We start from the raw sequence: 24,320 nt of genomic DNA, 5'->3' as shown, positions 1-24,320 counted from the left end.
AGAGTGATAAAATTGTGAGCGATAAAGCTAACCAATCAGCTCCTAAAGGTGCCCATCCACTAGACGATTAAGTTGAGCGATTAAACGATGGCCCTGAATCAGGGCCATAGATCGTTTGCAAATCGTTTGCAAAAATGTCTAAAACGACCAGGGGTGCAGGCTATTTTTTTTTTTAAGCCTGCACCACTAAACCCCAATTCTGCACTTTTTTTCGCCACCTATTGTGTGAAGAAAAGTTATCCCCGTTTTTTTACAAAGACTTTTCGCACCAGCGAAAAGTCTTTGAAATTGAATACGGGGATAATTAAAACAGGCGAAAATGATGTCATCATCATGCCATGATAACGGGTTTCCGCCTCAAATTGAATACGACCCATAGAGTCTATATTTTTGCTTCTAAGCAAAAAATTGGTTTGATTTAGAGTTTCCTGACATTATATCTGGGAGCACCACCAACCCAGTGCAATAAGTATTTTGCTTAGATTGCCAATATGTTGGTTAGAAAATATTGACAATACATAGATCTAGTGCAGATTCACACCACTTACTAAATACCTATTGGGGTCCCTGACATGCACTAATACATTTAGATGATAATATCTGTTTGTAAAATAAAACACGACAAATAAAATTGAACACAACATACACGTGATTTCACATTTTATTTCTACAACCTTAAATTATGCAGTTACATTATATTGTGACACTACTGTGAAGTAAAACAGAAAACAACTAAAATCACTTCACAGTTAAGGCATAAAAATCACTGATAATCAGGGGAATACATGTCTTTAACTTGTTACAGATTCCTGTGCTTAGTATATCCCACAAACATAATGCATTATGGGTTATTTAGTATTGCCCACATGGAGCACCTGGTTACCCTAACCTGCTCATGCAGTCCTGTTTGTGTCCACAGACAAAGCTATCTTAGTGATGAGCCTACTGCTTCGTTCTGAGGTAGTTTGCAAAGGCAAATAAACGTATGAAACTAGTCTATATACCTCTTAGTCACTTACCTGGCATGGTCGCGTGGGATGCCACTCCGGCCAGCTGGGCCTTAGCTGACATGGTTGCATCCCATGCAGAACGGGTCACCTCCTTCTACTATGGCCCCCAAGGCAGTGATGTTGTGATCTGTGACCGCTGACATCACTGCCAAAATGGTACCCCAGAATGCTGTGCGAACGGTACTCTAGGGTGCATGCGCCTAAAACTAAAAGTGCAAAGAGGGGAATGTAGTCCCCCCCCTACAAGCACAGGCTCAACTGCAGCAGGGGGTGCTGATGATCAGTCCACCCTGCCACTCTGCTTTAGGAGGGAGGGGCAATGGCAGGGGGCGGGACATTGCCAGGTGGCAGAGGGTAAAGAAGTAAAGAAGGGTGCTATTTTGGCAGGAGGTTGGGGGGTGATAGTCCCCAAAACTGCTATTTACCCTGGGGGAGTCTATTTTTACAGGTATATAGGGACACATTGGGGGGGGGTTACTAATACAGGAGGGTATATGTATATAAACACTGGTGGGGAAGGGGTGGGGGGTGTGCCACTGGATCTATCACCACTAGGAGGGGGTAATGCTACTGGGATCTGTTGTTGCTGGGGAATTTATTAATTCTGGGGGGGGGGGCTAGAGGTAATTTTATAGTGGGGGCCTATGTACACGGTAGGGGGCGCTAAGTATTTTTTTACAATAAAATATTTAAATATATTTTGAAAATTTTTCTAAACTAATGTATTTTTTCTTTAAAAAAATGACAATTTCTAGGCAGTTTCTGAAAAAGAGTAACTTCCAATGAGCCAGTGCTTTTTCTATGGTACTACTTTTACCAAGTTGCAAAACAACCTAGCAAACATGATCATCTGCCATTGCGGATTTGCATTAGGTTTGTAGTAAGCTAGGCCAGGTTAATAGATGCCTGAAAATTGCAGGTACTAAGTTTGCATTACAAAAACAGGGGTGAATGCTTTATCAGCAGTCATTAAGAAAGTCTTCAAATTCATTTCCATTAGCACAGGTCTAAAGGATGTAATATCCCTTCTGACCACAGAAAATCTTGGTGTCCTGCTACATTTGTGGGCACTTGAAGCTAATTTCATATTAGCGGGTAGGAAGCATAACTGGCTACTCCACACATATCCCCCTTGTTCCTTGCAATGCGGACATAGCCTTGGTCTCCGTAACTCTCTCCCCAACTGAAAGACAAGGAGAAAAGCAAACATGAGAACTCACAGTTTAATCATAAATTAAATATAATCCATAACAAGTTACAGTATGTACTAACGTTAGAATTGTGTGCATATAAAACACTGTATAACCATATCACCGTGTAAATGCTACTATTTTTTTTTCTTACTTTCTCCATAATATGAATCTCATTTCATACTCATACAAATTATTATTGACATATCTTATGGGCAGACCACAAGGAGAATGAGGGTGTCTATTCGGTAGCTGATTCACCCAGCTCCTTCCACCAGAGTTTGGCAAGTTTTGCACATCCTAATATCTGGGCATTCAGATTGTTGCCCTTCCTTTAAATGGTGAGCAGGACTCAAAAAGGGGATAGATGTCCAAAAGCGGACGAGAAATTTTGGTAAACAATGGCAGTAAGATATGTAACATTGTTAAATATATTCTTGTTATTAAAAATTCAGGACTAGCCTGTGGTTATCCTGATAGGCGTTTCGTTGCTTTTATCACTGTAATTCTAACCCACATATGGTGGTATTCACTATACTGTATAGTATGACAAGCTTTATTTTCCTGCACAACAAAACAATAAAAAAAGACAAAAATAAAATCATACCTGTTTTTTATGAGCCAAAAATCTTTTCCCCCAAGGTTTCCGTACCCTACAGCAAGAACCCCGTGGTTGACATCGTGAGTACAGGAAGGATCATCATACACACCTAGAGAAGACACAATGTTTAGCACAGATTGCCATATGGTGCTAAAAGCTTTAGGTATCCCTTTGCAAGGGGAAAGCTATTTACTTATACCGCCGTGATACCTGTTCTGTAGTTACCATCTCAGGATGGCCATAACAGACCAAAAGAATATAACATGTCCAATTAAACATAGGCTTTAATTTCGCCTGAGCCTGCGCAACAGCTGTCAAACAGATGCGTACGACTGTGTCCGGCAAAGTGAAACATTCTTACAGTGCCAATCTGGGCCACTATCACTGGGGCGGGGGTGTGACTCCCCGGGAGATATTCTTTTGTTAAATTAGCGCAATATCTGATTTTTGGCGATAAACTATAATGTCAATGTCCGTGACTGGGGACATTATGATCAGTGTGACCTCTCACTCCTATCCCATCCAGCCATACCCACAATCCACCAAAGCTATGCCCGCTTGCACAGTGACTAGACATGCCACTGGAGAATGTACGCCAGCAACACATACAAACTCTTCAGCCAATATACAGTAAGGGGGAGACTTACCACTTTTATACAAATAGAAGGAGGGATGTCTTGCATCAATTGCCACAGATATTGGGCCAATATTGGCTACAGCAGCTTTCAGATCCTCTTCAGAGGCGGGAACCTCTGTGTACTTTGTACAAGTAGCAGCCTTGGAAGATGGGTTATAGATGCATTGCTCGTCCTAAAAAAAAAAATACATAATTAAATATCAACTATATTATTCATATATCAAAACTTCAGCACCAGTGTGGCTTCAAATGTATTTTAAAAATCCCTTCCTTTTTTTTTTTTCAATGGTTAAACACAGAATGTCCCTAGTTAACAATGAGTTTATTAATTCTTTAACCTTTTTGTTGATTAGCCTATTTTGGTACTTTTTGGGCTGGCCATATTCCAACATCAATATCAGTAATTATTTATGCAGTACCCAGGCTTTCAATCTCTGGGAAATAGCATTAATTTGCTTATTTCGCCTCACACGGCAACGATAATCTACTCAAAATAAAATTGTAAGAACATGAGCTCAAAGCTATATTTTTTTTTCTAGTCCCCACTAAGGGTCTGATTCAGAGCCGGACGCTATTTGCGCTCGCTCGTTCAGAAAAAGGGGTGGCTATTCAAATGAACCGTTCGCTCTTTGCGGTCTGTTGATGCCTATAAGTCTGAACGAGCGAACAAAACTTGCGGTCGTAATTTTGAAAAAGACGCCCCCTGGCCGCTCGCATCATACGTCATGTCCGCTATTTAATAGATTAATCGAGTACATCGAACAGCGTATGAACTGCTCGCTATTCTTGTGGCTGGTTTTTCCTACCGCTATATTGCGAGCAGTTCTGACTATAAAACAACCAGGTGACGTGGTCAATGACGCTGCTGTATTAATTATGCACACCCTTAAAACGCCCGTTTTGACCTTTAAGCACGCCTGCGTTCTGAATTCCACTCCCCATTTTCAAGCACCTTCCCCTGTTACCACCCACATACGCCTCATTCTGTCACTCAAAATAGCAGGCATTCGCTATATAGCTAACAAACGATTTTCGGCGCACTGACTGGTTTGCGCATGCGTATTACAAACCGTACGCATGCGCAGATGTGCGAACATCGCTCGGAATGAGCGAACGGCCGCTTACGAGCGGCTCTGAATGAGACCCTAATACCCCTTTCACAAATACATGTTATTTGTGAAAAGAAACACGGGACGAAGTCCCAGGTCCACGACCCTGCTCTTTACCAGGGTCGGGCTGAGATCTGGGAATTTGCTGGGTTGATAGATATGGCAATTTCCAAGATCTTTAAGTCTGAAGGCTTAAGAAATACTGTACTTTGAGGTCCTTGCACTGGCCTTGATACACGTTTCTCTGCATAAGTTTTAATTAAAAAGAAAATCAGCACTTCAAAATGAAAATGCATTTTTTTTACTTTTTATGTGTTTTGAATTAAATGAATAAATGTGGAGGAATAATATGGTAGCTCAAAAACATATACTTTAAAAAAAAAAATAGGCAACCTACTCCATTAAATAAGGAGTCCCCTATATCTATTAATGCCAGGATGGGGGAAATCTCTGCATTAGAACCCCTCATCTCTAGTCTTCTTAATGCTTTCTGTAGTATAGAGAGTTATTGTCTGATGATCACCAAATAGTAACTACTAAGGTGGCACATTCCACCAAAAGAGTGTGCCCCCCTGTTTCACTGCTGGGATCAGGGAGATTGTACACATATAGGGTCTGATTCAGACTCGCTCGCATCCAGCGTATGCAAATTTTCCAAATTGACGTCATGAGATGCGATCGCTCGCCAAGGCATAAGTACACCCACTTTGGCTGTGCGAGCGATCGCTATGCGTATACAGACGCCCATTAGAGTATGCAGAGACGCCCACTAGCGCACGTCATCTCCAGGAAGTGTCTTTAAACATTGGTACATTGTGCACCATCGGAATCTAACGCAGAACTTGCGGTAGCCTTACCCTACCGCAATCACTGCGAGGACTTCAGTGTAAAAAACAGGAAAGTGACATGGACTATAACGCCGCCTGTTAATTATGCACGCCTTAAAAACGGCATTGGAACACTCAGGCACGCCTGCGTTCGCACCTGCACTCCCCCGTTTTTAATGCACTTACCACCCACAAATGGCCTATCCTGTCACTCTCTCTGCTGGGCTGTCTTTGCTGGGCGAGCGGGCGGTATGCGATTGCAATGAGTAGTTCGCGCACTGCTATGCATGCGCGTACGCAGACCATCGGGCCGCTTGCGAGCGCACAGCGCTTGCAACCGGGTCTGAATCAGGCCCAAAGTTCCTTTCTACCCCCATCACCAGACAAAAAACACTAAAAGGACACATAATTTAAAGGGGTGGGCTCTATCAAATTAGGATGTCTCTTAGTTTTGTTGAAGCCAGGATGGAGAGGTATTCTCCTATTGCTGGGCTTCATAAGGATTTGTACAGTTCAGTGGGTCGCCGTGGAGCACACATGATTACCAGAGATAACTTCTCAGGGGGGGGTCACATCATTTAAAACAAATGACGGTACCCTGAGTTTGTGGGTGCCAAGGTGGTGGGGAAAGAGCACATTTAAAGCTTTCTCATTTCCTGACTTCTAACTGTTACTGCAGGGTTTCGCCTGGAAAAGGTGGGACTTAATGACGTCATTGCGTCCTTGTCAGGATGGTGACCTAACCCCACCTTCTCCCTGAGTGACAGCAACTATAAGGATGGAACTTTTAGGTTAGCCCCCCCAACCCCTAATTTGAACTACTGCAGTTCTTAGAACGAGTCCCACTTGTCCATAACAGTTAAAGCAGCCACCCCCCATATAAGGTTTACTTTGTTTCTTTTTAGTTGCATGATGTGCCACTTAAGAATGCATCTGATAGTCATGTTTCTTACCAGTACTTCTACAAATTATCTCCTTTTCAAAATGTCTCTGGAGGCTGCACAAAATATGGCTACCAGTAACACACAGGCTCACAGCTCTCTGCAAGCCATGTAATGGCGGAGGGGGAGGAGTACACCGTACATAGAGCAGACACAGAGCTCAGAGGGACTTTCCAGAAGCTAACAAGCCCTTAAGGAACCTGTTCTACCTTAGCATACACCTTCCCTTACCTGTTCCACCTGTCTAGTTGCAAGCAGACACAAGTGTAGACGCATGCAACTGTTCATTTGCACAAGCCTATGCAGCTTTTTTTGTGGGCCGTGCGCAGTACAAGTGAGCATTCACCTAACTCGGCATCAGGCCTAGAGAGAGCATTCCAGTGACCGAAATGCAATACAGAAAGTAGTGTAGTAACATATTTACAGTGCACAGAGAGCATTCTAATGGCAAGTATTTACAGTGCACATGGGAGATATGTATACAGTATAGAGAACCTCAAGCTGGGTACACACTAGACTCAGATGATATGCCGAATTGGGCCGACATATCATCTATTGTGTATGCACTATGCGCGTTCCCCAAGACAACATCAGGGTCGTTCCGTCGGCTGTGCATGCACATCGATGGAGCATTCCAGTTGCCAATAATAGGAAGGTGAGTGGTGCAGGTAAATGATATATTGGGCGATTGTGTACCGCCCGCCCGATATATTGTGCCGTCGTACCATCGAGCGTTGTATTGGCGGGTCGCCTAGTGTGTACCCTGTCTTAGTGACCAGTGTACATTACAGACAACTTAAAGATAAAATACAATGCAGTCAGCACTGCAGAGACTACTGTACCAAATGCAGTCCATGCTAGTCACCATTATACGAGAACTTATTATGGAAACCTATTTAAAATGCAGACCTCCCCACTGTAATTGTACTTTGACTTGTGAATACTCAGAGTGTGAATGACCAAATCTACAGTGATAATAACTGTAGGTTCATAATGTAAAGAACTTTATTCCAAATCCAAAGTAAGCCCACGTTAAAGTTGAGTTTAAAGTGGACCTGTCACCTACACACAGTAGACGCAACTATTTTGTCTACCAGGAACAAGTGACATCAATGAGGCTTCGCCTGACTAATCATGAGGGCCTGACTTATAGTCATGAGATACTTGTTCCTAGTGAATCGATAGACTACATTCTCGGCAATATTAGTTCAGCATTCACAAGCAGTGTCTAAACTATGTGTAGGTGACAGGTTCACTTCAAACATATTATTTATAATTTATATATTCATTTATATACTGTTGACAACGTGGTTTCTACTCACCCGGGCATGGTAGGGGTAGGAAGCATCAGAATCAATGCCGTTGTTCTCGATCACATATTGAAAGGCTTCGGTCATAAAGCCCCCGTTGCAGCCATGGTTTCCGTACTTGGTAGAACAATCTACAAGATTCTGAGGACTGAGGGAAACTAGATTTCCTGATTTCAATTTCAGCTGCCCCTCCAGAGCACCAACTGCGCTGAACGCCCAGCAAGATCCACATGCACCCTGCAAAAACATAGACCTTAAGTTACTTTATTATAGATGGTGGCGCAGATTTACATGTGTTCTTTTGGTCAGTGGCATTTTTGTACATGTGAATCTCTGCCTTCACACCCCATTGTAACTTACCTAAAAACATAATTGAAAAGGTCGATCACCAAAAAATGCAGTTAATTGTTAATATAAATACTACGCAGGATTAAAGTGGATCAGTCATTTATAAGTCTATAATTCTACTTTGTAAACATGAAATAGGTACTTATATGTTTGATTGTGGGCAATAGATGGAAAACCTATTTTATGTCAGTCACTTTTTTTATTCTTAACCCCCTTAAACTACAGAGTGAGGGTCCTTCTTTCCTATCAGTAGTAATAGTGGAAAGCATTGGTTTGCGGGGAGATGACTGCCTGGTGTCCATAGATACAAGGGTGGAGGTGAGGAGGCATATAACATTATTGGGTTTACAAGTTCTATAGTCACAGGGCTTTGTAAAATGATTCATGTTTCTGGAGTGGGCATGGTGGCAGCCTGGGCCAGAACTAGAAAGGGGCTATGTATCCATTTTACCATAGCAGACAGTATTTACTGTTCAGTTTTTCTATCCCTGTTTGGTATATAATTTTCTGGTATATAATTTTTTCATATATAATGCTACATATATTGTCTGTGCTGTAATGATTTACTATTGACACACTCAGTTTGGTACATCAGCATTTTGCAGAGTACCATATACTGCATTTTTGCTCTGTTGCTGTGCTGCTTTATTTGGGGTATCAGGCACTAATGTATACTATTGGTGGCATGCTTTGTGCACCTCACTACTTTACAGTATCACTATACATGCTGCAACTACAGCTCCTAGGATTGTGCATGCAGAAATGTATGAGGAGTAGAAAGCCAGCACATTTGAAGTGTCATAATGTCTTACGCTCAAAGAAATGTACACTGCTCACACAGGGCCTGACTGAGCCGCACGCAGAATGTGGTTAAAAAATAGCTGCACACTTCCCTCTGTAAACGGTCATACGGATCTATGCTGCCACACCATCCTTATGCATCTGGTTGTCAGAGCGTACACAATGATTATGAAAGCCTTCTCACCTGGTTTTTGACATTGGTGACACATCCTTTATCCCTCCAGTCCATGGAGTCTGGCACGTTAGAGTGCTGAGTAATGTTCCATGTGTCACTGAAAAAATTCTTCCCTCCTTGACGTGAAGGTGGTATTAAACCAGTAAGCTGGGCTAGCACCTCCTCGCTGGTCTAAAGAAAACCAAAAACAGTTACTAGTATCTTGTATCTTCTACGTTTTATTACAGAAGTGGATCCCAGATCTTCCCAGCACCCATGCCTGCCATTCTTCCTTAATAGATAGTACCACCTACACTACTTTTCACCACCTACACCACTTTTCATCATAACCTTGATATTTACTACTCTGCCCAATTTTACTATATTCAAACATTCACTAAAAACACATCTCTACTGCGAAGCTCATCAAAAGCCCCAACTCATTGACTATATAGCTTGGTACCTCTTCCACCTGTATCTGCTCTGTAGTGCACTCTACTTTTGTTACTGTGCTATAATTCAGTTGTTCCCAAACTGTGTGCCGTGGCACCCTGGGGTGCCACGGGACACTTGCAGGGGTGCCTCAGGTTGGTGGTCCACTACCAAATCAAATTATTTATAGTCATTGTAATGAAAATATATGGGCAAACAGAAGTGCAAACCTGTCCACAACCACATAACTGAACCGAAGGATGACAGGTCAGTACAATTTACTTCACTTTACTACTTTACTTTATTTTTTCCCGAATTTCTCAATAACAAACTTAAACTTAGGGGTGCAGTGAAAACTATGCTGATACTCTAGGGTGCCGTGATTCAAAAAAGCTTGGGAACCACTGCTATAACTAGTTGAGACGCAAGTCAATATGTTACAGGTTTGTATATTTTTATATTGTTACTTTAATTTGTAACATTTATATCCTTCAAGCGCTCCCATTGCCTACACACCATGAAGAGCCTGTTGGTTCAGGCTGAACCAATAGTGAATGAGAATACTGACTGTGAATTCACTCGGACCTAGCGACATTGCTGAGGTTTCGCATGCCTCAGTGATATCACAAGTTCCTAATGAACATTGGTTTAGGCAAGTCCCACAGACAGGCCACCATAGCTCTTAAAAGATTTGCCCTGGCAGGTCTGGTCATGTCCAGATAGCCGGTAACATGGTTGGACACCTGAGAAATCTTACATGAAGCAGCCAAGGAGAATTCCCCCTATACGTGATGTATTTAGAGGAAATGTGGAAAGACCATGCATTTTATTACATTTTGATGTAGTTTCCATGACCTTAGGAACAAATTAATTCGATTTCAATTCATTTTTATGGGAAATCAGTTTTCATTTAGTGCTTTTTCAGTTGGCACTCCAATTTTCAAGAAGGAATTTACAGCATAAGCAGGGGGACTAGTTTAGTTATTTCATACATATGTACAAATATTGATACTAATAACAGTATTAATTTCATGGGATGCTAAGGATCATTTATGGTCAAGAACAGATATACTAGCTTAAAAATGTTACAATACTTACCATATCTGCCAGATGGTTCATTCCCACAGTGTATGAATGAATCCCCAGTTCTTGTTCCAGGTTGTGTAGTGTAACAAACTTTAAGTTCTTCTCCCAGATGATTCGCCTTGTGAGGTCCTCTCTCTATAACATATACAATACGGAATTAACTTGCTGCAAACAAAATTAACTTATGTTTTGCATAGATGATTATCTGACTTCTTAATGTGTACATATAGTGCAGGCAGCCATTTTATTGTCAATATGCATGGGAAGGGCCGCAACTAGGGTGGTGCGACATGTGTCATGGCACAGGGCACCGCTCAGGCCTGTCAGTTTTCTATTTATAATAATTCTCACCTATAGTATCCTTTTCTGTTATCCCCCGCATCTCCTGGCCGCCCCTATCTCCTCCCTGGCCGACTCGCCCTCCATCGAGCCACCTACCCAAGCATCTTCAGTCACATCATCTTTTATTTAACACACACATTTCAAAATACCGTTATACCCGGGACTCAAACCTTTCACCTCTCACATGGCAGTCAGACACTTTACACATGGAGCTATCTGCCCCACAAGTTCTGATGGCAGCTCATGAGACCACACGCCCTTTTTCGGGTTGAAGGGGCGCCAATGCTCTTTCTGGCCCAGGGTACCAAAAAGTCTAGTTGCTGCTCTGTGCACGGGAATGCGGCCTTTCAGATTACTAGGAAGCAGTGATGGCATTACAGCATGCTGACTGCGCCCTGAGCTGCGTTCTGATGAATGCTCTTTCATCACACAATATGGCTCCTTGCACTGTGTGTAGGTGATGGCTATGCTTTAAATGCAGAGAACTGTTGGTAACAATTTGAACACAATTGATTTGTCATCAAGTAAATGTTGATTGGAGGCATTGCTAGTTATTTGTGCCCTAGCACGTGTCCCAAAGATTTTCTATAGTCCCCACTAAATCTCATAACAGGGGCAGATGAGCTTCCTGTCAACTGTAACAGGATGAGTGTAGTATAACACCGACATACCCAACAACAGCGTAACTACCTGGGCACAGACAAGGCATAGCAGGAATTGGTAGGGAGCAATGGCCAGACACAGGAGGAGGGGAGACTGGACCATAAACAAAACATGGAAAGGTTATAAACACAAGATGCAGAGGAAAGAGAAGGACAAGGATAAAGTGTATAAAGGGCGTATAGGAGAATCTTGGCAATAAACGACACAGGGGAAGTTATGGAGTTTCAGGGCCTATTTATCTGTAGTTACCAGAATTGGCTTTTCAGTAAAACTTTGCAAAAAAAAAAAAAAAAATACAAATCTTAAAAATAATTTTCAAAATAATAAAGAATATTGAAACATTAAAAAAAATTGCTTTATTCAAAGATTAAAGATTTTTTTTCAATGATACCCACCTGTCCTTTCCATCCTGTAATGGCAATTACTAAAATACAAAATAGGTATTGTGGTGGTACAACTATCGAGCAAATTTTACTGTCAGAAGGAGTTAACCCGCTATGAATGATGATTGCCCCCTCTATGTATAGGGCAAAGCGATAAAAATCCCTAACTCAAACATATTTTGGGTTTGCATTTTGATAAATCTGCCCTAATAGAACAGTATCATATCGGTCATCAAGAAATGAACAACAGATAAAAAAAACTTTGTATAAATTTGGCCAATTGTTTAGAGCAGTGTTTGTTTGTTTTTTTACTCCAACCCTCAAGTACCCCCAACGGGTTATGTTTTGAGGTTTTCTGTCTGTAGAAGCAGGTGGGATATTTACTGACCCAGCAACATAGATCCGTTCACCTGTGCATGATTAAAGAAATCCACAAAACATGGCCTGTTGGTGGTACATGAAGACTGAAGGTGAGAACCATATGTGTAAGGGCCCCATACATCTAACAACAGATTTCCCGATTCTCTGATCGGTTTCGAAACTCTGGTCAGGAAATTCCGACTGGTGGCCATCGATGTTCGCCTACAATGTTACATGTTAAAAGTCACCGATTTGCAAATCAAGATCATAATTTGATTGGCAAATCGGTGAAATCTAACATGTTGCCGTGAAAAGTCTTTGCGAGTTTGTGAAAGATGTGGCAGCAAATCAGTTATATACAGTTATATACACATATCTCAGCATGGCCCATACCTCGTGTTCATATTTCTTATTATAGGTAATTTTCCATAATGTCCAATGGTTGTCCAGTGCAGGGTCAATAAAGGCATCCACAGATGCCACTACAAGGGCCGCCAGTAAACCACACACCAAGGACTTCATCCTGTACAGAAGAAATACACTTCAAGTTCCTCTCAATATACACCATGCATGTTCACAGTAACAGATCTTTATACCTACATTAATGTTTGCTTTTTGTTAAATAGCTACGAAAACACAGAATAGTCATAAATTACAGTTTCAGTAATCTTGCCAGAAATAAAGATGTCTGAGGTAGTGCAGCCCACACATCGTGGTGATTCTAATGAACTTACCAACCACTGTGCCATGTGTGCACTCGCCATATCTGACCTGATTGGATCTGAATACTTCTCACTTCTCAGGTCTGGCTGAAAGTCACAATGCATAGTGACTGCCATTGTTGTTTGGGGTTCTAACCTCTTAATATGGCAGGAACCATTGCTTGCTTTGCAGCCCAACTGTTCGGCACAGGGCCGTTTTCAATGTGCGTGAAAGCCTTTGGCCTATTTTAGGTTATTGCAGATAGAAGCAAAAGTGCTTCTCTTTTTGCTGATGATAGTCTAGATTAAGGCAGAAATTGATGACATCAGGAGAGGAGGGAGAGATCAGAGCACCCAGTGGCTAAAGCGTAGCTAAAGCAATGCCTTCCATTATGGAACGCGCAGCTGCTACCTGCCTATAGAAGCCTGGGTGGATTGTGCTAGCGGGGAAAAGCAATGTGCAGCCTTCACATCTGCTGTGATCCCTCCATAGTACATCTGGGGGATCCTTAATATTTTAGGGTACCCCATCCTGAAAAATGCCTGTTTTTGTGGCATATCTATCAATATGATCAATAGGTCCCATAGTAAGGCTGTCCAGATACGACACATCCCACTCACTGAGAAACAAGGAACTGCAGAATACCTAACTGATGCGTCCTAAGGCTTTTTCTGGTATTTCTGTATTATGCAAGTTTGTGGCTGTATTCATGCAACCCTGCCAGGGATCAGTAATTTGACTCTACATTTAGACGAGAACACGCAAATGTGACAAACAGTCCCCGAAGGGTTGTTTTATATCTGATATCTTTCTACCTGTGTTGGATTGATTAAGACTGTGGCTTTCGGCTTAAAACTGGGGACTACGGTCCAGTTTTTTTTTTTGGTTTGTTTTACTCTTTTTACCTACATTGTTTTTAGAGTACAATCAACTCTACGTGAGGTCCTTTGACTCTGATGGGGTAGCTGTTGCATTTATAATTGTTTTTTAACTATGGGCCGTATTCAATTAGACGCGAAAAGCAGAGATCCGCAGAAAAGTATCGCCGATTGCGTCTTTTCGCGTGGCGGAAACTTATCTCCGTATTCAATTCCAAACGCTTTTCACGTCCGTGGAAAGTCAATGCAATGTAATAGTAAATAGGCGAAAAAGATTTGCCTCTGAATAGCAGGAGTAAAGAAGTGCAAAATTTTTATTTTGGGGTGCAAAGGTGGGGAAACGACTCAGAACCCTTGGGACATCTCCCCAAAGGACAACTGTGTCAAAAAATCCCGGAAAAAAAAGTTAAGCACACCCCAAAAAAGTACTTTAATTTTGGGGGCAAAAAAGTATAAAGTGGGGGGACAAGCATAAAAACTAGCGAAATAGACTTTTTTGGGGGTCTGCAAGGATGGGCCAGGTGTTTTTTTGATTACAGGTGCATGCAGCAGGTGCGCTTCTCACGTTTTTTTTTTTTTTTAACTTCACGTTAGAGACTTCAAAATATGCTAGCGCCCATTTTCATGTACCCCAAATTTGACAGGACTACTTATTTTCACCCCAAAATACTACTTAATGCCATTCTTTACCACTTGTGCAAAGACGCTAATAAGAAGCTATTAAAACAACTTAAGTACTCCAAATAGCTGTATTAGGGCTATTCGGGGACATCTACATTGATCCCCAATGTTAGTGCATCTTTTTGTGGGGTTCAGACTGATTTCCCCATTTCTGACAGCACTTTCCGCCTGTTCCGATTTTGCGGCTTGCCGTTTTCGCATGGTTTGGAATTGAATAGGCCGAATAGCGGGGGCACGCACGTTCTGCTCCAAAACACGTGATGTCGGCGTAAAGTCAGGCAGGCGAAACTTTATCGCCGATGCAAAACTAATTGAATACCGCCCTATATTGTAATTGCATGGGCTTTGCAGTCTAAGAATATAAGAAACACTCCCAACATAGCCCTATTTATTAAAACTAGAATCCACCAAAAATGAATTGCCCCATAATTAAAATAAAAAGGGTTGCTTATATATGTAATACTTATCTGACATCTTGTGTCCAGATTTTTTTGGCACCAATCATTGCCGGACTGGCCATCCGGCATGTGGCAATTCTGGCAAATGCCAAAAGGGCCAATGGTCTGATGGGCTGGCTAAGCAGCTTGGCTATCACAGTGTTTTAATGCCGCAATCAGTTGGAAGTGGTTAGATTAACATTTATTACATCACAGGATCGACAATGAGTTTTTTTGGGACCCATAATGGCAGAGGGAGACAGGGCTAACCCACTGGGCCGCTCTCACGTTTCCTAACACTGAAGACCTATCGGAAGCACTCACTTAGTGCTCTTGCCACATCTCCCGGGACAGAAAATCAACTCTTATCACCTTCTACCATTTGCTGAGAGCATTCAGGGCTTTTGTCCTCCATTGAACACCATTTGGAGTTCACAGGAAAAGGAAAAACTTTTTTTTCTATACAAAATAAGTAGGGGAACAGAGAGAGGAACTGACATGTAGGAGAACCGGTCAGGCAGAGAATAACTTCAAAGCACTTTTCTTGTGACTAGCTTTACTAAAGCTTCTAAAAATGAAAAGTGAATGTGTTGTCCATAGCAACCAATCGGAATGAAGCTGTCATTTCTCTTTTGCATTGTAGAAAATCATAGACAGTACCTGATTGATTGCTATGTGCAACACCACCACTTGTCTGTTTTAGAAGCTTTAGTAAATCTACCACCTGGTGTGGCTGCTGCCCTCTGGGCCTGATTCAGCAGAGGACGCAGTTGAATGGAACACGCAGATTCACGATATTCGGGAATCTGCGCCGGACCCGTACTGCACATGCGCAGAACAGGTCTGCGGTCTCGCACACTGGCCCTCATTCAGAGCCGGTCGCTATTTGCGCTCGCTCGTCCAGAAAATAGGGGTGGCTATTCAAATGAACCGTTCGCTGTTTGCGGTCTGTTCACGCCTCTAGGTCTGAACGAGCGAACAAAACTTGCGGTCGTTTTTTGGGAAACTACGCCCCCTGGCCGCTCGCATCCTACGTCATGTCCGCTATGTATTAGATTAATCGAGTACATCGAACAAGGTATGAACTGCTCGCTATTCTTGGGGTTGGTTTTTCCTACCACAATTTTGCGAGCAGTTCTGGCTAAAAAAAAACCCCAGTGACGTGGTCAATGACGCTGCTGTATTAATTATGCACACCCATAAAACGCCCGTTTTGACCTTTAAGCACGCCTGCGTTCTGATCTCCACTCCCCGTTTTCAAGCACCTTCCCCTGTTACCACCCACATACGCCTCATCCTGTCACTCAAATTATCAGGCATTCGCTATTTTGCGAGCACATGAATTTCGGCCGCACTGACTGGTTCGCGCATGCGTATAACGATCCGTACGCATGCGCAGTTGGGCAAACATCGCTCAGAGCCACTCGTAAGTGGCAGCTCGTTCGCTGCGAACGAGCTGCCGCTTACGAGTGGCTCTGAATCAGGCCCACAGTTCGGCAGCAGACTTTCAGTGTTTGACATCGGCCGACGGAGATTTCCTGGCCTCTTTTGTGCATCTGCAGCGACTGGCTCGCATGTCCCCGTGGGTCACTTAGGGTCATGTGGGCCACTTAGCCGGCCGATGGGATCGCAGATGATCTGATGTTGCATTCTAGAACGCAACTCGGATCAGTAATGCATGCCTCCTGCTGCAATACCACAAGTTACTTTTCAGCAACATTACATTTATTAGTGTGTTTGGTTAATCGGAAGTGGGGTTTATGCTATTTATGCCCGGCATAATGGGTTGTGGGTTTCCAGCTGAGCCCCTTCAAAATGTTTCTCTGTGGCTCATTCATTTCTAGATACACCTCATTTATTTGAGGAAATAAAGAAACATTTCTAGTTAGATATACTTATGTGACACTGGTTGGGTAACAGGCAGGAAATGCCTATGCTGCCCTCAGTATTTCCTGGTTATTTGTTTTGTTCAGTGAAAGCAGAAGTAATAAATGTGATGACACGGTGACTTGTAAATAAATGACTGATACTTTTGCATGTAAACATAATAAAAAGTGGATTTCTGAAAAACTGGTTTACCTCTGCTGTTGCAAAAACTTAAAATAAATGGTGACAGCTTTCATGTTGTTCTGACCGACACCACAATATGGGGACATTGACCCCCTGAGCCCATAGAACGGGCATTGCAAGCCCGTTCTATGGGCTCAGGGGGTCACAAGTAAACAAGGACATCTGGAATCCCTACTAATGTATATGGATGCCTGTCTTTTGTGGCTAATAGACAATACAGATCCCATACCGTGGTGTTTGGTGTGTGTGGTAATCGCAGTGTAGAGCGCTTATTGCCATGTGACTAGTACTCAGATCAGAGCCCAAGGCATGGAGGCTGATATTCTATAGAGACCACTGCAAGGTGGATCATGTACATTATAAAGCCCATTTCTTGGCAGCTGAGTACAGCTCTTTTGGCCAGGTCTATGGGCCTGATTCAGACCCACTCGCGAGCGGCTGTCCGCTCGCAAGTGGGTCGATGGTGTGCACTGCGTATGCGCACGACGGAGGGAGCTCCGTCATGCGCATACGCGAGACGCGACGAGCGAAGGACTTTCCTTCGCTTGTTGTGTCTGATCAAAGGGAGCGTGCTGTCGATTTTGTTTGACAGCACGCCCCCTTTGGTGGGCGCGCCGGGGGCGTGCCTGCCAGACGGAGGCGTTCCCAAGGGAACGCCTACCGTCAGAAGCCGGCCCCACTGACATCACTAATGATGTCAGTGGGGGTGATGTTGGCTCTGATAGAGCCAAAATCACTCCGGGCCTTGCGGCTGAGAAACTCAACCGCAGGCTTCGGCTCACAGCGGCGATGGTCGCGCTGGTCAAGACCATTGCGACCATCATCCTGCACGCTCGTATAGGCTGTGGGTGGTGACCCACAGCTATACGAGCGTCCAGGAGGACGCTCCATAATTATGGAAGTGGGCCCTGATTCAGAGCGTCCGGCTCTGAATCAGGGCCAATATGCAATACAGAGCTCATTCCCTGGTGGCCCAGCAAACAGTGTCAAAATAGAGGCCATTACCTAGTGTTCAAGTGTACAAGTAAGCTGATTCCCAGTAGCCCAGTGGACAATAAAGAGCACCCACCCTGGCACGGTTGCGGCACAAATGCTCAGGCGATGGAAGTACAGACTACCTGGGCACTGCTTTGATCACACAGTAGATGTCAGCCAATTGGCTCATAGCTGCTCAGTTTGCTCTCTAGTATTGAACTTTGACAGCCAATCAGTTTCTTGCCCTACACTAAACTCCGTCAGTCCGTTATGTGATGGGAAATGGGTTTCTTACATGGTGACTGGATTCCGCCAGAGTGGCGCTCAGGAGAATCCTGTTTTCCAGACCCGGAACCTGACAGGTGGTCAGTTCACAGAGAGTGGGTGAGGGTCATACAGGAGCGCAGGATACTCTTTTACAAAGGGCCAATATGTATACTCTAGCCATGTGTAAAGAAGACAGATTCCTGTCCCTGAATAGCTGGAACCGCCCTCCATGATCAATCACTGTGACTAAATTTATGGGTCATCTGCTATAGGACCCACAACTGAGGGGAGGGGGCAACCTTCCCTCTCAATGCTCCCTGTGTATTTGTGAGGTTCCCACCACTGGCCAATACAAGGGTCCCTTACCAACTTTGCTGTGGGATTTACAGATGTCTAGTTACTACCCAGGTTCTCAAGCTAATTAACACTCATTTACAAGTCTGAGTTTGCCACATGGAGACCCTTAGGTGCACCTGGACGCTGTATCACGGTCTCCGCCTGGACTCGTGTGGGTGGACAGCCTGAGACAGCCCCTTATGCATGGGGTGAAGCTGCGTCACATGCTTCTGTGTCGGCCACACCCCGAAACCCCTGCTATAGCATTAGAAAGACAGGGGCGCTGGATGTCCGTTTACTAATTTAGAAATATGAAGCAGGTTCTTGGTATGTCAATGTGACCCTGCAAATCATAAGTCCACTGGGCCGGGAACAATGCAGCATTTAAGGCTGTTTGTGTGTCAGAGTTATAGCAGGCGTCATTACAGTAAAATCTGTGATTGCACAGTATATATTTACCACCATGCGCTATATATGCCGCCATGCACAGCATATATTTACCACATTGCCAGCATACTGTATACATGAGTTACACAAATTTCTGTAAAATTTCCTATTTTTACCAGTATAACATTTTTAATTCTATAATATAATTTCCCTATAATTGATAATTAATTAAAAGATCACATTTAGTAGTCTATCATCATTTCTACTTCAATATGAATAGGCTGTAAGGAGATTTTCAAGTCCAGTCGATTTAGCTTCACGTGTCAGTGTCTGATCAAACATTAGGCTGAACAGGCTGCAGCCTAGGGCACAGGTGCTTGGGGGTGCCGGCTGGCAGGTGCTGTTTTGCACGAGCATTTCCTCTTACCAGTTATAACATATATGCGCTGCCACCAGTCTGCCCGGCGTTTAAATGGTATGCTCCTGACATGAGCGTACGCAAGTACTGGCAAATCAGAGTTGTACACAAGTCAATCGCATTTTCACTTGTAGCTTAATGGAGGTAACTGGGTGTAGGCATTAAGGCACAGTTACGTGAGTACGTTTCAACAGAATCACGTGCTATGTGTAGTTGTGTGTTTGCGTAAATACGCCGGCTTTCAGAATGATAATAGAAAAAAACATTATGCAGGCCCTATAGCCTACGTCCTCTACGACTTTGTCATCTAAACCTCTCACAGCTGACATGAGAGCATGGTCGCTTGTGACCTGTTCCAGTAGGACAGTTTAACTAAAATACTAAATGTACTTTTTTTTTTTATTATTCTTTCAGTACTGATCATTTATGCTTTTGATTTATGCAACTTAATTTTACCTTCTATGCTTGTGTTGTACATAAATAGAATAGTCTGCACTTTATATTAGTATTACCTTTACCAGATATGAAACTAGTACTATTTTATCCTTGCCAATTCATTCTGTGCTGTCCTACCGTTATCGCTAATAGAGATTTATACAACTTTTATTATCAATAATATAGGGTCCTATTTAACAAATTTCTCAGTAATGCCCCAACCACTATCATTCCTTGTCTCCTCATATCGCAGGGATTTGGAATCTCTGCTATCTCCCGGGTTTTTTTTTTTTTTTACTTTGTTAAATAGTGAAATTTAGTTATGTCCTCGGACCTGTGGAAACAGTTGTCTCTGCTTGTTTTAAAGTTAAAATATATTTATTTATTATTATTACCAGTTATATATATATATAGCGCACACATTCCGCAGCACTTTACAGAGAATATTCGGCCATTCACATCCGTCCCTGCCCCAGTGGAGCTTACAATCTATATTCCCTACCACATGCGCGTGCACACACATACACACTAGGGGTCATTTTTTGTGTTACGAGCCAATTAACCTACCAGTATATTTTTGGTGTGGGAGGAAACCAGAGCACCCGGAGGAACCCACGCAAGCACGGGGAGAATATACAAACTCCACACAGTTAGGGCCGTAGTGGGTATCGAACCAACGACCTCAGTGCTGTGAGGCAGTAATGCTAACCATTACACCATCCGTGCTGTACACCATACACCATCTATAGGCCCTATGGTCTTATATAGTGTATGTTTGTGCTGTGCTCTGGAATTGTCTGTGATATATATGCTGTATTTGCTTGCGTTTCATGATTTGCTTCCCTGCCTTTGATCAGTATGCCATTTTATCATCTCTCAGCTGAGGTGTTTGGCAAGAAACGCGTGACTTCTGTTCCTTAATACAGTTACCATGGTCAGAGAGAGCTATTACTTCATGTTATGTGGCTTCCTGGTAGCGACACACACACAGTGCCAGGATCCTTCTATCAGATGCAAACACTCCATACACACAGGGGAGACTGAACCCGCATCTACGAGAATGCAGGCAGTCACTTATAGGACTACTTATCCTACGATACAGGAGTTATTCTATAAATGTGCTGAAAATAACACATACACATAGTGTTTTCTAAACTTGGTCCTTAAGGCACAATAACAGTCCAGGTTTTAAGGATATCCATGGCTGAGCACAGATGGTTATATCAAAATGAAAGAGGTACAAATTAAGGGCCTGATTCAGACCCACTCGCGAGCGGCTGTCCGCTCGCAAGTGGGTCGATGTTATGGACTGAGCATGCGCACGACGGAGGGAGCTCCGTCGTGCGCATGCGCCAGACGCGACGAGCGAAGGAAAGTCCTTCGCTCGTTGTGTCCGATCAAAGGGGGCGTGCTGTCAATGTTGATTGACAGCACGCCCCCTTTGGTGGGCGTGCCGGGGGCGTGCCTCCCTGACGGGGGCGTTCCCACGGGAACGCCTCCCGTCAGAAGCCGGCCCACTGACATCACTAGTGATGTCAGTGGGAGTGATTTTGGCTCTGATAGAGCCAAAATCACTCCGGAGCTTGCGGTTGAAAACCTCAACCGCAGGCTCCGGCTCGCAAATTCGATGGTCGCGATGGTCTCGACCATCGCGACCATCACAATGCACGCTCGTATAGCCTGTGGGTGGTGAACCACAGCTATACGAGCGTCCAGGAGGACGCTCCATGAAAATGGAGCCCGGCCCTCATTCAGAGCGTGCGCTCTGCTCAGAGCGTACGGCTCTGAATGAGGGCCTAAGTCGCCTGTGCTCAAGCATGGGGTATCCGTAAACCCTGAACTGTTAGGGTGCTTGAGGACTGGGTTTTAGGAACCGCTGATATACACAAATACATTTAATTGGCTTAGCAGAACTTCAGATATGTGACAAAAACAGAGACATGTTTTTATAGAGGGATAAGATTTTTTTTATTCTCCTGTGCACCGCAGACAACCTGTCAGTAATTCCACTGATGGAAACTGCAGGTAGTTTCCTGTGGTATGAAATGGCTGATAAGTTCTGTGAAAGTATACTGTAATTGTACAGAGACCAGGGAAAGTTACACTGAAAGACTCCTCAGCAGAACTATGGCCCTGATTCAGAGCCGGACGCTCTGACAGCGCTCGCTCTGAATCAGGGCGTTTTTTTTTATTTTTGGAGCGGCCTCCATAGCTATGGGTGACCACCCACAGCTATAGCAAGTCCATCGCGACCATCGGGCTTGCGACGAGACCCTTGTGGTAGGGTCTCGTTCATCGCAAGCCCCAGAGAGCTTTCGGCTCTAACAGAGCCGGAAGCTCTCCACTGACATCACTCGTGATGTCAGTGGGGCCGCCCCCAAACGGCAAGCATTCCCTCGGGAACGCCTCCGTTTGGGCAGCCACCCCCCCCCGGCCCGCCCACCAAAGGGGGCGAGCTGTCACTCAACATCGACAGCTCGCCCTCTGTGGTGCGAGACCCGGAGCGACGGATTTCCCGTCGCTAGCCAGGTCTCGCGCATGAGCACAACGGAGCGCTTGTGACCGGGTCTGAATCAGGCCCTATGTGCACTGTGTTACATTTATACAAAAACCTTTTGAAGTTGTTCAATAGAGATACTACAGACTCTGTTTTCAAACTATAGCACCCATGACCCCCACCTATTGTGTGCTTTATACTTAATAAAGGAGACACCATATAGGTTGCAAACAAAACCGGAGTCCCGTCAAAATAGAAATTGGTCTGTTGAAACCTACCTTAGCTGCCCAGCGAGCATTGAGTCCAAATGCTAGGAGAATTTGTCCTTACCTGTACTTATGCCACAACAACCCGGACTGAGAGACGGAAGTGTCTGTGAGGCAGAGCTTGAGAGCAAGTCAGGTTTATACCACGGCTGGTTAGTGACAGAGAACAGGAAGGCAGCAGACAGACTTATTTTCACTTTCGATGTATCATAAGTTTCTTTGCCAATCATAGATATTGTCCTTTTTTTTAGTTTCAACACCCACACATGTGCTCAGCAAGAAGAGGCACAGGGTTGTATTGCAGCAAAGTTGTTGAAATATAAACTAAAGAAAGTTTGCAGCGAATTCATTTAAGAGCATTTTTTTTTCATTTTAACTTTGTGATGATCTACTGTCTTTTCTTTGCTATATAAAAGTGAAATGCATAATCAGAAATGAAAATCCAAAAACTATCCTGGTAAATTTAATTAATAGCCCTTGCCTTGTGTTGCTGTGATAGGCGGGAATATTAATAATTAAAAAAAAAATGTTACGAGTCCCACTCCTCCTAAGCACTGAAAGCCGTTCCAAGGTGGAAAAATATACTTACAGTCCGTCAATGGTAGTTACTACCTGTGGAAGCTGGGGGGGGGGGGGGTTGCCTGAATGAAGTTGTCATTCTGCAACTGCGTGATGGCGTCACTGAGGGGTGTAATATAGAGGATCCACAGTGTCTAGATCAGGGGTTCCCAACCGCGGTCCTCAAGGCACACTAACAGTCCAGGTTTTAAGGATAGTCATAGTTGAGCACAGGTGACTTAATTAGTACCTTAGTTTTTTTTTATTTAACCATCTGTGCCTAAGCATGGATATCACTAAAACCAGGACTGTTAGTGTGCCTTGAGGACCGAGGTTGGGAATCACTGGTCTAGATAGATACTCAATAGATCGATAACAAATGGTTGACAGGAACAAATGGTTGACAGGAACAAAAGGTTGACAGGGACACATGGTTGACACACATATGGTTGACGCAAAAATGGTCAACGCGTTTGTTTCTTGTCATTTAAAGGTGCATACACATGTGCCGATGCCGCCGACGAACGGCAGTCTGGGGATGCTGCATGGTATCGTTAACGATATGCCAGATTGAGCTGCATGTACAGGCGACTGGGGATATCGTTAACGACCCGTGTGAGTGCGCATCATTCGTCGTTAAGCTCATACACACTGGACGATTTAAACGATATATCGTTATCGTTCATAAAAATCATCCAGTGTGTACGGAAGCCTAATCTTCACCCTAACCCTTCTTCTAGTGCCTAATCCTAAACCTCCCTCTAGTGACTAATCCTAACCCTCCCTCTAGTGCCTAATCCTAACCCTCCCTCTAGTGCCTAATCCTAACCCTCCCTCTAGTGCCTAATCCTAACCCTCTCTCTAGTGCCTAATCCTAACCCTCTCTCTAGTGCCTAATCCTAACCCTCCCTCTAGTGCCTAACCTTAACTGTCCCCTTCCGCAGCCCAACCCTAACTCTCCGGCAAGTTCCTAACCCTAACTCTACAAATGCTGAATAAACATGTCGCCCATTTTTGTGTTAACAATTTGTTCCTGTCGACCTTTTGTACCTATCGACCTTTTGTCTCTGTCAACCATCTGGTGTCAATCTATTCAGTGTCTATTTTACACTGTCGATCTTTAATCCGGATACCATCATTAAAGCTGGGTACACACTGACAGATACATTGGCCGATCAATTGATCGGCCAATGTATATGCTGCCCGTCGGGCAGTGTGT

The 24,320-nt window shown here is 43.7% G+C and overlaps 1 protein-coding gene across 1 annotated transcript; it reads right to left on the bottom strand.

Moving 5' to 3' along the window:
* Positions 1 to 647: 647 nt before the first annotated feature.
* On the bottom strand, positions 648 to 22,697 carry CTSS (cathepsin S). The gene is made up of 8 exons (XM_088467733.1): positions 22,608 to 22,697; positions 12,588 to 12,717; positions 10,459 to 10,581; positions 8,959 to 9,120; positions 7,638 to 7,862; positions 3,449 to 3,611; positions 2,808 to 2,910; positions 648 to 2,193 (listed from the first exon to the last, which is right to left on the bottom strand). The coding sequence occupies exons 2-8, from the start codon at positions 12,714 to 12,716 to the stop codon at positions 2,094 to 2,096; spliced, it is 1,005 nt and encodes a 334-aa protein (XP_088323859.1). The 5' UTR covers position 12,717; positions 22,608 to 22,697; the 3' UTR covers positions 648 to 2,093.
* Between the last annotated feature and the right edge of the window lie 1,623 nt (positions 22,698 to 24,320).

Source organism: Taudactylus pleione, unplaced genomic scaffold (genome assembly GCF_031769625.1).
Source record: "Taudactylus pleione unplaced genomic scaffold, aTauple2 ptg000073l, whole genome shotgun sequence".
NCBI classification, from domain to species: Eukaryota; Metazoa; Chordata; class Amphibia; order Anura; family Myobatrachidae; genus Taudactylus; species Taudactylus pleione.
Note: the sequence above shows the minus strand (reverse complement) of the source record. Positions and strands in the feature narration are given on the sequence as shown.

Excerpts from the sequence above, each read along its gene's own strand:
- CTSS (XM_088467733.1), bottom strand. The coding sequence starts at position 12,716 with ATGAAGTCCTTGGTGTGTGGTTTACTGGCGGCCCTTGTAGTGGCATCT. Across the intron at positions 10,582-12,587 it reads ATAAGAAATATGAACACGAG|AGAGAGGACCTCACAAGGCG; the intron begins GTATGGGCCATG and ends TATATGTTATAG. Across the intron at positions 2,911-3,448 it reads CTTCTATTTGTATAAAAGTG|GTGTGTATGATGATCCTTCC; the intron begins GTAAGTCTCCCC and ends TGTCTTCTCTAG.